This window comes from Sciurus carolinensis, chromosome 17, assembly GCF_902686445.1.
Source record: "Sciurus carolinensis chromosome 17, mSciCar1.2, whole genome shotgun sequence".
Classification (NCBI taxonomy): Eukaryota; Metazoa; Chordata; class Mammalia; order Rodentia; family Sciuridae; genus Sciurus; species Sciurus carolinensis.
Window position 1 is genome coordinate 20,047,601 of NC_062229.1, and position 16,629 is coordinate 20,064,229.

A 16,629-nucleotide genomic window follows, 5' to 3' on the forward strand; every position below is an offset into this window, starting at 1 on the left:
ACCTGTAATACCAGTGGCTGGGGAGACTGAGGCAGGAGGATCACAAGTAGAAAGGCAGCCTCAGCAACTGAGGCCCTTGCAACTCAGTGAGACCCTGTGTCTAAATAAAAGATTTTAAAAAGAGCTGGGATGTGACTCAGTGGTCGAGTGTCCCTGGGTTCAATCCTCAGTACTATAAAAAGGGGGGAGGGGTAAATCATCTTAGTATGATAAAACCTGTGTTTCTTTCCTAGGATGTATCTGCAGAATGTGTTGTGAGGTGGGGTTTATTAAAGTCATCCTTGTTTACAGGATTACAGTCTTGGGTAAAATTCAACATCTTCTCTTGCTTTAGCCTCCAGGGAACTGATCCAGTCAGAATGCAATTTTTATACCTGAAAAAGTTGGAGAATGGCAGACTGAAGAAAAGATACCTTTGGTTTCTGCCTCCGGGAGTGAAGGGTTTATGAATTTGAGACTTTTTTTCAGTGTATAATGCAACTTTTGCTTTTTCTTTTTAATCTTTGTCCCAGATTCTGGCACAGAGGATTTACTTAGGATTCCCTGGGTAAAGGAGTTTTGTTGACTCTGGATGGTGAGCCTGTTTCATGTAGTCTGTGAATTTATTGTGATGATATAACTGAGGGTGTCACCAATAGATGACTTTAGAATGAGGACCGGTTAACAGAGAGCACACTCAGAACTTTTGGTCTGTCACCTGCAGTGAGGACAGTGTCGTTCAACCGAGCTCCGACCTTGGAATCCTGCTCCCTCTGTGTCAGACTTGAATGGTAGGACAGCCAGCTGGTGTTGGAGAGTAGGTTGGTGTTCAGCAAACACCACACATGTGATGTCAGAAAGGTTCCACGGGTCCACAGCCGCATCTGACTGGAGATAAGTGAGTGGTCACTGGTTAGAATTGAGCCTGTGGAGCAGTGAGCCTTTCCACATTGGAATGAGGGTCAAGTAGGGTGTGTGGAGGTCCCAGAATTCACTATTGTGGCTTGTCACTCACTTGTGGGAGTGAGCCACCTGTGCTGCATCTGCACTGTGAGGGTGGTCCCTAAGCTTAGGGGTGGGTTTAAGGTTGTGAGTGTGGATTCCCTTGGGAACTGCGGGTGAAGCAGGCTGCTTCCCTGAACTGCTTCCTTTTTATTTCCTTCATAGAATGTTGTTTATTTAGAATTCCAGTTTAGTTGAGCATTTAGGAATGTTCTTCCATGATTTGAGTTTAAAATTGGGCTTTGTTGGTTGGACCTCAGGGGATAGAACTATGGTCTGAAGAAGCAAAAAGGATTCTTGAAAAAAATAATTGTTTCAGAGTCAGTTTCAATAAGATTATCAACATCCATGGAACCATCACACAAGTGAATAAATAGGCTGTGGTCAATTCTTTTCTGTTTCACTGATCTCATCAAGTTGTGCAGGCAGGGGTGAGTGCAGGGTGGATTTTTTGAACATCTTTTATGACTTAACCACATGTTCACTCCAAAACTTGGTTTTGGCTCATTGAAATTTTGAATGAGTCAATTTGTAAGTCCTTGCCTCCATCATTTGCATTTATGATGGCAGGTAAGGCTGAGCTGAACCAGTGCATTCACTCATTCCACTGCCTATGGAACCTAGGTTGCTTCAAGTCATTTCTGTGCTGTTGCCAATGTTTTTGATTTTGTTTCCAAGTGCTACTGTATTAGTGTTTTTTAAAAAGGAATGGTGAAAGAGGGCTGGTGTTGTGGCTCTTTGGAAGAGCACTTTCCTAGCATGTGTGAGGCACTGGATTTGATTCTCAGAACGTCATATAATAAATGAATAAAATAAAGAACAACTAAAAATATACATGCGAAATTTAAAAAAATTTTAAAACTGGGAAAATTTTGCTGGTGTATAAACGATGGATACATTTCAATTAGGTAGGAAATTGTAATACTGCATGAATTTATCAACTGACTTCATTGGTTCTTTTATTTTTTTTTCTTGTATTGGTTTTGAACTCAGGGACACTGAACCATTGAGCCACATCCGGAGCCCTTTTTTGTATTTTATTTAGAGACAGGGTCTCACTGAGTTTCTTAAAGCTAAGGCCTTGTTAAGTTGCCTATTCTGTTTTTAAACTTGTGATCTTCCTGTCTCAGACGCCCAAGCCTCTGGGATCATAGGCGTGCACCACCACAGCTGGCAGTTGATGTGTTTATTGGGGGTTGCCAACACTTGGAATGATCCGATCTATTTTTCTCCATCTTGCAATAAACACCATCTTTGTATGGTTACATCTTGTTTTTATTAGTAACCTCTTGGCAGTGAGCGTTTTTCTTGTATATTCAGATTTTGTGAAATCACTTCTGTCTCCTTGTGACATATAAGTGGCATTTTTCATTTGAACTTGAATTTTTTATACCAAAATGATGGATTTGTTTTGCATATTAACCTTGCGTGTTTCGTCTAGCCTTTCTGCAATCCCTAGTAATTACAGGAGCTTTCATTGGTTCTTTGGATATTCTGAGTAGGTAATAATGGCATATGTGAACAAGATTTTTTTTTTTTTTTTTTTTTGTGTGTGTGTGTGCTGGGGATGGAACCCAGGGCCTTGTGCTTACAAGGCAAGCACTCTACCAACTGAGCTATCTCCCCAGCCCCTTGAACAAGATATTTTTAATTGTTCCTTCTCAGTCTCAATGCCTATTATTCATGCTTTCCTCTGTTTTCTGTGCACCTGTTGATTTGATCTGAGGAACTTTTGTTTAGCTTTTGGAGATGATGAATGGCATTAATTGATTTTGTAAGAATTCAGTAATCGTTGCATTCTTACATGAAGTCATTTCCACTTGGTTTTGTTGTATCATTCTGTTATACATGGATAGATGGATAGATATAATTTGGATATAATTTGTTATACATGGATAGATATAATTTGCCATTTTTTGTTGCGATTTTAAATCTTTCTTTGTAAGACTTGTTTAGTTTTTGGTACCAGGGATTTGGTACCAGGGGTGCTGAACCACTAAGTCATATCCCCAGCCCTTTTTTATATTTTATTTTGAGACAGGGTCTTGCTAAGTTGCTTAGGGCCTCCCTAAATTGCTTAGGCTCACTTTGCACTTGGGATTCTACCTCCTCAATATCCTGAGCTGCTGGGATTACAGCAGCCTGGTGTCCTCCCAGGCCTGGCTAAGGGATTCTTTTTGTTTCTTGTTCCATATCTTGTTTTTATCTTGGCACTATGAGCCTGATATCATCAGTTATTAAGTAGTTCTTCCTCTGTTGCTTGGAACAGAGTGTGGATGGTGTTTGTCATATTTTCATTAGATGTTAGAATAAACCAGTGATGTCACATAGGGCAGATCGTTCTTGTTTTTGTCACTTGTTATGGTTTTGATTTTGTTGTTTTTTTCCTGGTAATGAGGATAGAACCCAGTGGTGCTCTACCAATAAACTACATCCCCAACCTTTTTTGTTTTTTATTTTGAGGTAGGGTCTTGTTAAGTTGCCCAGGCTGGCCTTGAATTTGTGATCCTCTTGCCTCACTCTCCCATGTTGGGAATTACAGGCATTTACCATTGTGCCCAGCTTGTTTCAAATTATAAATACATATAGTCATATGTATTATATCGTCATGTATACTATCATATACATACAGTCCCATAGTCATATATTACTGTATATCACATATTGTCATCATTTGTTTATCTATCCTTTGTGATTTCTGTTTTTTTCTAGGAATTGGTTAATTTCTTGCAAATTATTCAATTTATGGGCATAAAATAGTTCTTATTATCCTTGGAAGTTCCTTTTAATGTTGATTGGATTAGTATGGCATGTTTTTCATTATAAAGGTTATAAATTTGTGTATTCTCTTTTGTTTCAGTGAGCTAAATAAGGGTAATCAATTTTGATCAAAAAATTATTTGATTTTACTGATTTCCTGTTTTTGTTTCCAGATTGTAATTTTGCTGATATCCTCTCTAGTTATTTCACTGTGCTTTATTTAAGAATACTTTGCAAAAAAAAAAAGAATACTTTGCTCTTGTTTCTGAGTTTATCTGATATGCAACATTAGACTGTTGAGTTCTTTCTTCCTTTCTGATATGTGCATTTATTGTTTTAAATTCATCCTCGTGTACTGTTTTTTCTGTATCCCACAAGTGATATTATGATGTTTAGGGGCTGGGTTGTAGGTCAGCAGTAGTGTTTACCTAGCATGGGTGAGGCACTGGGTTCGATTGTCAGCCCCACATATAAATAAATGAAATAAAGATCTATTAACTAAAAAAACTTTAAAAAGATGTTTGTTCATTTTCACATATTGTGAATTACTTAAATTTCTTTGAATTTGTGTCTTCTGATATATGTGTTATTCAAAAGAATAGTGTGCAATTCCTTGGAGATTTTGCAGCTTTTTATCTTCTGTGGATTTCCCATTTTATTCCAGTCTGATCTGAGGGCAATCGCGTATGATTTCTGTTTCTTTAGATTTGTTAGGGTATGTCATTTAGCTCTGAATATGGTCTGTGTTGGTGAATATTGTAGTGATCTTAGAGGAATGTGCACTCAGGCTTGGGATATAGCTCAGTCATAGATATCTTTACTTAGCATTTGCAACACCTTGCGTTCAATCTCCATGCCTGCAAAAAAGAAAAAAGAAAAGAAAAGTAAATGATAAAATATGTACTGTGATTGTTGTTCTACAGTGTCAAATGTCTCCATTTCATATATGATGCTGTTGATTTCAGCTGTCTTTATATATTTTCTGCTTCCTTGCCCTATCATTTACTATTAGAGACAAGTTGAATTCTCAGTTTTTAACTATGGATATGTGATTTTCTTTTCACTTCCATGTTTCTGCTTAATGTAGTTTGATGCTCTGACTAGGGGAGTATGATTTCCATGTGTTCTTTGAGAATCAACTGCTTCATCATTACTTAATCCCTTTATTCAACAGGACATTAAACAGACTGGATTTTGTTGAGTTAACTTGCATGGGAACCCAAGTTTCCTCTTTATACTTAAAATAATGAGGTTCATCCCAAAAACAATTCCCACATACCACCAAAGATCAAAGTTTGTTCTCAAGCATTTCTAAGAATATGCTGTCTCAGGGTGGCTACTGTTACTAACTACAGTACATAGTAAGACTGTATTGTGAGAAGTGCTAGAGACCAGTGTACAAAGAGAGTTGGAGTGACCCAGCACCATGGTGATTGTTCCTGCTCTCCCTGTTACTCTACCAAGTAAGTGAAATCCAGCATCAGAATTGCCGTGTGAGAGGATGTGAGCATGGCTGGAGAGTGAGTGTGTGACAACGAGTATTGGGAAGACCTAGTGTCATGTGAAACTGTCACACAGTGAGTCCAGGTCTCCAGTGCCATGTGTCTCATTTCCTCCTGGCGATACCTATGGGATGTTTTAGGAGTCAGTGACCTTTGAGGATGTGGCTGTGAACTTCACCCTGGAGGAGTGGGCTTTGCTGGATCCTTCCCAGAAGAAGCTCTTCAGAGACGTGATGCAGGAAACCATCTGGAACCTGACCACTATAGGTAAGAGTGACCTATTTCCTCACTTAGTCAATCAGAGAACTGTTTTTATTTCCTGATTAGTGCTGTTCCATGATTTGGAATATGGAAAGCCCACTTTGTGCTGACTATACCGACATGGTGACATTACACAACAGATCTGCAAGTCTCTGATAGTTTTTATGTAATGGTAATATAAGTCTTAATGCTCTCTCTGGATCTACATTTTAGGAAAACAATGGAAAAATGAGACCATCCACATTCACTACGATTCCAGGGGAAATCTAAGGTAATTGACTCACAAGAGAAGACAATGCCCTCACAAATCTTGGAGTAACTTATAACAAATTATAAAAGAAGTCATTGATACCCGGCAAGGTTCAAAATGATTTAATCTCAGTTTTCTGACATGGCATACAGGTTGAGCATCTCTAATTGGAAAGTTCAAAATTCAAGATGATCCGGAATGGGCACCATTTGGAGCACTAACATGATATGACAAGTGACCCTTTCTGATTGTTTATTATACACAGACTGTGTTCCATGCACAAATTATTAGAAATGTATGAAATTGCTTTTAAGTGGAACCCATTTTGAACACATCTTGCTGTGTATATGCAAATATCACAAAAGCCAGTATGAATTTTGTTCCATGCCTTTCACATAAGTAGTACTCAGTTGTCATTAAATGTGATAAATATCTTCAGGGTTAGCAAATACTTATATGGAGGGAATATGAAGAAGCCCAACTTGGGTGGTGGTGCACCCTGAAATCCTAGCAACTTGGGAGGCTGAGACAGGAGGATCACAATTGGTTGTTCAGCCTTAGCACTTTAGTTAGTTTTGAGCAACATACTGAGACACTGCCTCAGTAAAAAACAGGGAAAAAACACTTTAAAACAACTGGACTGTAGCTCCTCAGTAAAGGTTACATAGCATTAACCAAATCTTGTGGTAAATCATTAATAAATAAATCCTTAGTAATTTACTTTACAATTTTTGCAGAAAGCAAGTAGTAGAGAGACTCCTTGAAGAGAAAGAAGATAGTCAGTGTGGAGAAATCCTCAGGCACATCATAGATCTTATTATGAACAAGACAAGTTCTTCTGGAGTAAAACCAGGTGAACATCATGTGTGTAGAGAAGTCGTCATTGCTGATTCATTCCTAGCCGTTCCCCTAGCAGCTCACACTGGACACAAAGCACAAGAGTATCAGAAACATGGAGAGAAGCCACATGAACATAAGGAACATGGGAAAGCCTTCCATTATCACCAGTGTTTGCAGAAGCATGAAAGAACTCACACAGCAGAGAATCTCCATGTGTGTAAACAATGTGGAAAAGGCTTTAGTACGTCTAGATACATGAAAACACATGAACGAATTCACAGTGGAGACAAACCCCATGTATGTAAGCAATGTGGAAAAGGCTTTTGTTATTCCAGCTCCATTAGAGCACATAAACAAATTCACATTGGGGAGAGACCGTATGTGTGTAAGCAATGTGGAAAAGGCTTTAGTTCTTCTAGCGGAATTAGACAACATGAACGAATTCACAGTGGAGAGAAACCCTATGTATGTAAGCAATGTGGAAAAGGCTGTAGTTCTTCTAGCGGAATTAGACAACATGAACAAATTCACAGTGGAGAGAAACCCTATGTATGTAAACAATGTGGACCAAGCTTTAAGCTTTCTTCCTCCTTTAGAAAACATGAACGAATTCACAGTGGAGCAAAACCCTATATATATAAGCAATGTGGAAATGGCTTTCGCTTCTCCAGGGACCTTCAAAGGCATGAACAAGTTCATATGGGAAAGCATTCCCATGCGTGTAAGCAATGTGAGAAAACCTTTCCTATTCTCGGTGACCTTCATCAACATGAACGAATTCACACTGGAGTAAAACCCTATGTATGTAAGCAATGTGGAAAAGCCTTTAGTTCTTCCAGTGACTTTAAAACACATGAAAGAATTCATAATGGAGAGAAACCCTCTGTGTGTAAGCAATGTGGAAAAACCTTTAGTACTTCCAGTTACATGAAAATCCATGAACGAATTCACAGTGGAGAGAAACCTTATAAGTGCAAACAATGTGGAAAAGCCTTTCGTTTTCCCAATTGCCTTCGAATGCATGAACAAAATCACAGTGGGAAAAAACCCTTTATATGTAAGCAATGTGAAAAAGGCTTTAGTTCTTCTAGCAAAATTAGAGTACATGAACTAACTCATAGTGGAGAGAAACCCTATGTGTGTAAGCAGTGTGGAAAAGCCTTTAGTTCTTCCAGCTCCTCTAAAAGACATGAACGAATTCACAGTGGAGAAAAACCCTACGTATGTAAGCAGTGTGGGAACGGCTTTCCTTTTTCCAAGGACCTTCAAAGGCATGAACAAGTTCATATGGGAAAGAATCCCCATGCGTGTAAGCAATGTGGGAAAACCTTTCCTATTCTCGGTGACCTTCATCAACATGAACGAATTCATAGTTGGAAGAAAACCCATGTATGTAAGCATTGTGGGAAAGCCTTTCCTTTTCTCAGTTTCCTTCATAAACATGAACGAATTCACACTGGAATGAAACCCTATGTATGTAAGCAATGTGGAAAAGCCTTTAGTTCTTCCAGTAACATTAATAGACATGAACGAATTCACAGTGGAGAGAAACCTTATAAGTGCAAACAATGTGGGAAAGCCTTTTGTTTTCCCAGTTACCTTCGAATGCATGAACAAATTCACAGTGGGAAAAAACCCTATGTATGTAAGCAATGTGGAAAAGGCTTTAGTTCTTCTAGCAAAATTAGAATACATGAACGAATTCATAGTGGGGAAAAACCCTATGTGTGTAAGCAGTGTGGAAAAGCCTTTAGTTCTTCCAACTACACTAAAAGACATGAACGAATTCACAGTGGAGAGAAACCTTATGTATGTAAGCAATGTGGAAAAGGCTTTAGTTTTTCTAGTGACATTAAAACACATGAAAAAATTCATAGTGGAGAAAAACCCTATGTATGTAAGCAATGTGGAAAAGCCTTTAATTCCTCCACAAACCTTAAAAGACATGAACGAATTCACAGTGGAGAGAAACCCTATACATGCAAACAATGTGGGAAAACTTTCCGTCATTCTGATTCAATCAGAAAACATGAAAAGGCTTGGCACTAGAGTAAAACCCTATGTATGTAAGCAATGGGGAAAAGCCTATAGTGATCCCAGTCTCCTCAGACATAAAAGAATTCACAGTGACATGAACACATGCATGTGAGCAGTGTGTATAAGCCTCCAGTCATTCGTCCACCCTTAGAATACAGGAAGGAATGCAGGCTGGAGAGAAACCCTGTGTGTGTGTAAAGAAAGCAGCGAAGCCTTCACTCCGTCCAGTTACCTTCTCAAACAGCAAGGAACTCACAAGCGAGAAACTCCATGAGTGTAAGCAATGTGAGAAGGCCTTTCTTCTCAGATTTTTTCCACAGCATGGAAGAACACACCGAAGAGAAACCCTGAATACAGAAAATCGGAATTCTTTATTATCGCATGAACTGGCTAGCACACATGAGCAAGCAGGTGCAATAACTTGTATTGTTGCAAAGGACGTAGGGATACTTGTTGCCGTGTTGCTTCAGTGTACCCATGTGGAGTATCATCCTTCCAGTCTGGATTGAAACCCGTAATAGAAGAGATGTGCTGTGTTGTTTATTTGGTTCATATGTAGGAAATCACTCTGGATTAAAACCCTGTGACTGAGAAAAATTCGTAGAAGAGGGGTGTCAGTTGTAACATAGTTTCAGAGGCCTTTAAAATTCCTCATGTAGCAGAATGCAATTGCTATGAAGAGCTTGGTGCAAAATAATTTGGTTAGAAGACTGGAGAAATTGTGCTCCCTGGAGGAGATTTCCCAAAACTTCTATTGCGTGCACCACTAATTCATTTTTCAAGTAGATCTCTGCACGGTGTACTTCTGATTTGTGTTCTTGGAAATAAAGATTGAGGTGACACACTTCTGGGAGTTTTCTCTAGGCTGGACTATGTGACTTTGATATGTAGCATATTTTTAATCAAACCAGGTAGTAAGCCTTCTAACATTTTGAAGCATGTTGGAACCAAAGCCAATTAATGTGTATTTCTAATATGACATTAGGTTTAATTTCTGTGTACTTTTTAAGTAATTTTTGGTAGTGGGCCACTGAAGAATTAGGTTTTGGGCATTACTGCAAATTTCTTCGTGGCCTCACACGATGGGGTATTCATACCGTTTTATTTATGTATACATACAGAGAAATGTATATGTATACGTGGGTATGTTTCTTTTCATGGATTTTATATATTTCAGTTTGATGGGATGTTTTCTGACTTTTGGTACATCATAATTATGCAAAATGGTGAAATTCATTTTTACATATTTGTAAATGCCCATGATATAGCAATAAATGTATATTTTCTTTAAATCAGATTTCAGTGCATGGTTTAGAGTTTCTTAAACGTTTTAAATTAATTACAGATTAACATATATCAGCTTTTTCTCAAAATTTTTTCTTGGAAACATTGGTAGTATTATGATGGAATCCTCTTTTTTGTAGTAGAGATATACTTCTGAGAGGAATGAAATTCTTTTTCCGTGGGATAGCAATTTTGTTGAATACTAAACTGAAGTTAGACTTCCATGTTGAATAATTATAGGTCTCATCTGTGCAACATTTCTTAGATCTCAAGTCCAGGCAAACTCGGATTCTTGTGTCAGCCCTATACACTAGTTTATGATTCAAAGAGACTTTTCTCATTTGTTTGCAGTTTCTGACCCTGAACCCAGGGCCTCACATTTTCTAAGTACTGAGCAAATCCACAGTCCTGTTTATTTTATTTTGATAAATTTTCTGAGTTGCCCAGTGTAATGTGTAATTTGCAATCCTCCTGCCTTATCCTCCCAGGAAACTGGGATTTTAGGCCTGTGCCACTCAGAACAACTTATTAAGAGACATTTGACTAATGCCGGAGAAGAGTTTAGGACTGGAAGAAAACAAAACAGGCAATAAAGTGCCTTTTTTCCTGAAATGGATTTACGTGGTACTTTGTCTCGCATTCCAGTTTACCTGACCTTGCTCGGTCACATTTTCAGCATGAATGATGCACACATGGCACAGGTGGGAATGGCAAGCAAACCTCGGGTCACCAAGCTTTTCTTTTCTCAGTATTTGTGGCAGAGTTCATCAGTCCAACGCCTGGCATGGCTCATTTTGGGAACAAAATGGTAGTGGGCCGAAGCAAGGGTCTGGGTTATATAGGCTTCGTTTAGGGTGGGACACGATGTTAGTTTTGGGCTTTCATTGTATTGGGGTCAGTGGATTCATTAGAGTGGACCAGGAATGTGGACAGAGAATATCCTCTGGCTTATTGTTTTGGGTTCAGCTGACCCATTGGGGTTGTTGGTCAGTTGCCAGGCAGGTGGGAGTCCCTTTTGAGTTCCTTTACTCTGGCTGAGGCCTGGGATTTGAAATGACAAAAGCTTATGGAAAATGTCCTTGGATTTATTCTCCATATCCTTCACAAAGGCATCTATTTCTTGAAGATGAATTAGAAATATTTTACAGAAATCAGGGAGAAAATGGATCTATGACTATTGACTTCCAAAATAATTTTTTTTTTAACTTCTCAGGTATTAGATAGTGTTAAAGTCTACCAGAATAAGCCACTACTTTTTCCAAGGGGAGACAGGTAATGGGAATTGAGCCCAGGGGTGCTTAACCACTGAGCACATTCACAGCCCTTTTTATATTTTAGGTAGTAGCAGGGTCTTGCTAAGTAACTCAGAGCCTTGCTAAGTTGCTGGGCTGGCTTTGAACTTGAGATCTTCCTGCCTCAACCTCTGGAGCTGCAGGGATTGCAGGCATGAACAGAGCACCTGACAGTGTATAAGACCATTTTAAACAGGTCATTTATTTTGAGGCATGTTGATGAAGGACAGACAAGTCTGGACACTGAGGAATCAGCAGGAAGCAGGTTTATTGTCTGCAGCCGGTCCAGAGTGGGGCTTTCACCCAAATCAATTCTTCCTTCTGAACCCTGAGTCCAGAAAATGTTAGATCTTTGTACCCAGTATGCAGGGGAGGGGGGCCTCAGGCTCACAATTTGCAGAAGTCTACATATAAGTAGGCTTTTAAAAATTTTAGTTCACAGAGTGCCTCCTCTCTAATTTTTTAAATTCTTATTCAGAGATTTTTACACACTACCACAAAAGCAGAAGCAACATCATGAAGCCTGTGGCCAAATTTAGTTATTGCAAGACAGAGGAACAGGAAATAGGAAGCATAACCACAATTGAACTCTTGCAAATCTTCTTGCTGATAGTCTAAGAATGGTTATGGTGGGGTCTCTGGAGAAGCTTAATTAAGATTTTTGGTGGAGAAGGAGGTGCTGCTACCATTCCGCTCCTCAATGATGTGCCCCATAATTTAATCTTTTAAATTAAAGAGCATCATTGTCATCTTCTGGGCTTAAAGCCTCATATAATGCCGAAAGCTTTGCTGTTGTCCTTTCAACAGCTGCTTGCATTGTAGACCTAATAGTTTTAATGCACTGGGAGCCAAACTGATGGGCAATAAACAGGTGAGCAGCAGAATACCCACTGTACCAATGAAGCTCTTAAATCTACCAAGAGTTGCAAAGTATCCTCCAAATAGTGAGCTTGGCTCCCAAGCTTTAATGCCCTGCCAGCTTTGAACTGGCACATGAGCTAGTTTCCCTATGTTGCTGACTTTGTCTTTAACTGCCTGTCCATTCTCATCTATTTGGATGCACCAGTCTGAGTTGTTGCACTTTCCACATACTCCCCCTTCCTCAGCCAGGAGGCAATCAAATGCCAAGCGATTTTGATACCTAGCTGCTCACATTTGGGTGTGTTGTGTGACTAGGAGGTTAAAGGCTGTGACAGTCTAATTAGTAATAACTTCTAGTACATTTTGTAAGTGAATAATCCTGTTTAGCAGTAAATAGGAGTTCTGTAGCTCCAACTGCCATCTTGTGCCCAGGTAGCAGGACCACACGTGGCAATAATCCTCTGGGGTGGCCAGTCATCTTCCCCCCAAGATTGTTGACCTCCCAGATCAAGTCCTTTCCCAAAGGACCTCTTTTTCCTTGGCCCTACATCCTCATACAAGGGAATCCCGAGGTCTTTTCCAGTTGCATTGGGCAGTAGGAAAAATCCAGGTTTAATAGTACCAATAGCACATGTTCCCCTCCAATTTGTAGGGAGGTGGGTATATGCCTTTTGCACACAGATCCAAAATAGTTCATCACGTACTTTCCAGTTAGAAGGAGCTGGATTTCTCCAGAATTTATGGATCACACGAATGCCCTGAAAAGACCTGATTTGGTTAGTGTCTGGACAGGTACAGTTAAAAAGAACTGTTTTCTTAGTGGGCTCTCTGTATATTAGACAATAAATGCCCAGCCAGCCTGGGTTATCTGCCCCAAACCAAGTAGGTTTCATTGGCCACCAGGTGGCATTCCAAAACAATATTCTATTACATGGGGTTTTAGGGACACTTTGGTGTGATAGGGTCCAAATCTTCCAATACATTCTGCCAAATACTTCTGAAATGAGGACCCCCAGCCTTGGGGCCCTTCAGTTTTTGGTTCCACATTGGTCTTATTCCATAGTAGTAGGGAATAAGCATCTAGACTTATTCCAGTGCAGGTCCATTCTTCACTCATGAGGGCTCCTCCGCAGACCCAACAGTTTTTAACCCAAAGTTTTGAGCAATTCTTTCTGCTAGGTCCTAAAAGAGATGATTTTTTTCCCCAATGAAGAAAGGTTCAAATTTGGGCTTAATCTCTCATATAGTTTGGCAGCAGGGCTAGGGTTTGTAGTGGGGCTTGGTGCGATTGATCTTGAGACACTTTATATAAAATTTTCCCATGTCAGAGATTTAGAGTCTCCTGGTGAGCAATACCAATAGCAAATTCCTTTGGTAGGGGGTAAATTCCCAGGGCAAGTTGTAGCCCCCTTATTATTGGGTTTGATCCAAGCCCTGTAGCCTCTTTTTCCTTTCCAGAGACAGTCATCTACCTATAGAATCTCTCTGGTGGGACAGGTCCCAAATATATGTTTTCTATCACCTGTTAGATGTAATAGATCAATTTGACACATGGTTCACATGATTTCCACTGTTGGGTCAGGAGTACAGCAGAGCCCCCTAAGATTATCAAAGTAGACCAGACTAAATGATATACGAACATTTTGGTGAGCATATGTTAAATATTGCACGTTAACAAAGTCAAACTAATAACACCGAAGAAACACTAGAAAATCCATATAAGCAAAATAAAAATGTATAAAGGAAATTTTGTTACTAAGATTCCAGCCATTAAGAGCTACCCATTATGAAACCAGTTGCAAAACCCAAATAGAGAACTATGTAAGTGACTGTAAGAAAGAGATGGCAATGCGTTACAGCATAAGAACTGTCTGAGAGCCTGAAAGAGTTCATTTGTCCTGGTGGCAAATTTATCTTCCACCAGGCCCCCAGGTGACTGAAGCAGGGCTGTAGCTTCTTCCTCAAGCTTAGGGCTGTGCAGGCTCATGAGCCCTTGGAGTGACTAGAGCAGGGCTGATGTCCTTTTCTGGCACTTCCTTTCTCCAGATTGGTCAGCTTCAGGGGTGCAGCAGGCTCTGGAGGGCATGCCCCATCCACAGCTGCAGGCTTGAGCCAGGTGTAGTGAATCTAGGCACATATCTCTGCCACTTTTACTGCAGTGGGGTGAATAAAATAACAGTGAACGGACCCTTGCAAAGAGGTTTCAGGGGCTGAATATTCCATTCTTTGTCCCAGACTGCATTTCCAGTCTTGAAGGCTTGTGCGTCTGTGGTCAAACTTACTGGCAACCTTTCTCTAACCCATTGGGTGAGAACGTGTAAAGTTTTTCTAGAACCTGAAGCTGTTGCCTCAGTGTTAATTCTCCTATTTTCTTAAGTCTCCCTGCAATCCCCTGATAAGTGGGAACCTCAAATCCAAGACCTTCTCAGGGCAGACAGCAGGTGTCCAGGTACTTCCCCACATTGCCATTTAACCTCCTGAGTGTGGGCTCCGTGGTCAACTGTGGGTGAAGGAGTCGCCTCCCTGAGCTGCTTCTCTTTTGTTTTTTTTGGTAGATTCTTGTTTTTATAGAAATTCATTGTAGTTAAGTGGTTAAGATTTTTATTTTATCATTAACCGGTTAAGATTTTTATTTCATCATTTGTCAGATTGGTTTTTCATGGTTTGATCCTGTGTGGAGAGGATGGTGAGGTCTGGAGAAGCAAAGAGAATTCTTAAATGATCTGTTTCAAACTAAGTTTCAGAATGCAACATCCATGGACTCAGATTAGTCTTCAACGTGCTTCTCATTTTTCCAGCAGTCAAGTGTTAGGGAGACTCTGTGAGCATTGAGAAGGATGGCAATGTGGTGAAAACTTCAGCCAGAGTCCAGATGATGTTGTGAACACAGATATTTGTGAACACAATATTTTTCCTGGAATAAAGTGAACTAAAAGCCATATGCATGGGAAGTCTTCATTTCTCCTTAACTACTTAATGTTCCCCTCAGAGCTCACATCCCTACAAATCACATGAGTCTCTGGAATGTGAAGAGAACCTGTACAAGTTTAGGAATGTGGCAGTCATTATTTATCATGAATGCTCAAGAGCATGGAAGAACTCGCACTGGAGAGAACCCTTGTATAGGTGAGCAAAGCAGGAAAAGCTTTCCTGCTTCCAATTCCCTCCAAAAACATGACAATTCTCATACTGGAAAAAAACCCTGTGTATATAAGCAGTGTGGGAAAGCCTCTCTTGGTTCCTCTTCCCTTAAAATACATGAGAGAACTCTTATTGGAGAGAAATGTTTTATATGTAAGGAGTGTAGGTAAATCCAGTTCTTTTCACAGACACAGAATAGCACATTCTGGAGAGAAACACCCATGTATATAAGCAATGTGGGAAAACCCTCAGATGAGGCCTTTACGGTCAATTACATGAAAAACCCCACACTGGAGAGAACCCCTATGTATGTAGCATTGTGGGAAAGCCTTTCCTTTTCCTAGTGACTGTAGGAGATATGAAAGAATTCACACTGGAGAGAAATCTTCTATATGTAAGCAGTGTGGAAAACCCTTTCATGCTCCTCTTCCCTTAAGTTCCATGAAAAAAGTTAAATGAGAAGAACTCCGTTGCATATGGGCACTGTGGAAAAGTATTCAGGCATTTTCATTCTCTTAAAATACAGGAAAACACTCACACTGGAGAGAAACTTCATGTGTGTAAGGAAGATGGACAAGCCTTTCATTGTCCCAGGTCCTCGGAAAGCATAAACTCATACTGGAGACGAATGCTATATACCTAAGTAATGTGACACACCTTTCCTTGTTCCTCTTCCCTGAAGATACATGGAAGAATTCATGCTGGAGAGAAGCCTGTGTATGTAAGCAGTGTAGAAAAGGGTTTCACTGTTCCTCTTCTCTTAAAACACATGAGAGAACTCACAGTGGAGAGAAACTATGTAAACAATATGAGAAAGCCTTCAAGGGATGCAGTTACATAAAAAAAAAAAAAAAAAAAAAAAAAAAAAAAAAAACTTGGAAAAAACTCACCTTGGTGAGAAATTCCTTATACACAGCAATGTGGGAAAGCTTTGTCAATCCAGTCAGATTCCCATACATGAAGCCACTGATGGGTAGACAGTGAGCCTGCATAAAGAAAACTCATTGCATGAATTTTCTAGCAAATATGAGAATGTACAATGGAGAGAACATATTGAGGTCAAATATGTGGGAGTGCCTCGAGTCATCTTGGCTCAGTATACACTTATAAATTAACACAGCATAGGGAAATATCTGGCATAGAAGAGATGGGTGTAGACCATTGGTTCCCCATGTGCAAGAATGCACATTAGATCCAAACCCCATGAATGTGCAAAAATACAAGAATGTTGTCAGTTGTAACAAAGAGTTTGGAGTCCTATGAGAATCCCTCATTTAGTGAAGTACTATAAGTGTAAGTAATATGAAGAATTTGACACAAATTTATTTCAAAATCCTAACTTCTACACCTTTTTGATATGTACTTTATGCAGTTGTTGCCTATAGTCTCCATATTGTGCAATAACATTGATAATCACCTC

The 16,629-nt window shown here is 39.7% G+C and overlaps 1 protein-coding gene across 8 annotated transcripts in view; it reads left to right on the top strand.

Moving 5' to 3' along the window:
- The window catches only part of LOC124969514 (zinc finger protein 709-like), a 109,941-nt gene extending 98,961 nt beyond the window's left edge, over positions 1 to 10,980 (top strand). For 2 of the 8 annotated variants that reach the window (XM_047532484.1, XM_047532483.1), the window contains one exon: positions 6,492 to 10,980. In XM_047532484.1, coding sequence (XP_047388440.1) covers positions 6,492 to 8,643 — 2,152 coding nt within the window. In that variant the 3' untranslated portion in view covers positions 8,644 to 10,980. Of the gene's footprint in view, positions 1 to 4,624; positions 5,511 to 5,717; positions 5,776 to 6,491 lie in introns of those variants that run through there. The other 6 variants (XM_047532482.1, XM_047532485.1, XM_047532488.1 and 3 more) reach the window with 6 other exon arrangements.
- The last annotated feature ends 5,649 nt before the right edge of the window (positions 10,981 to 16,629 follow it).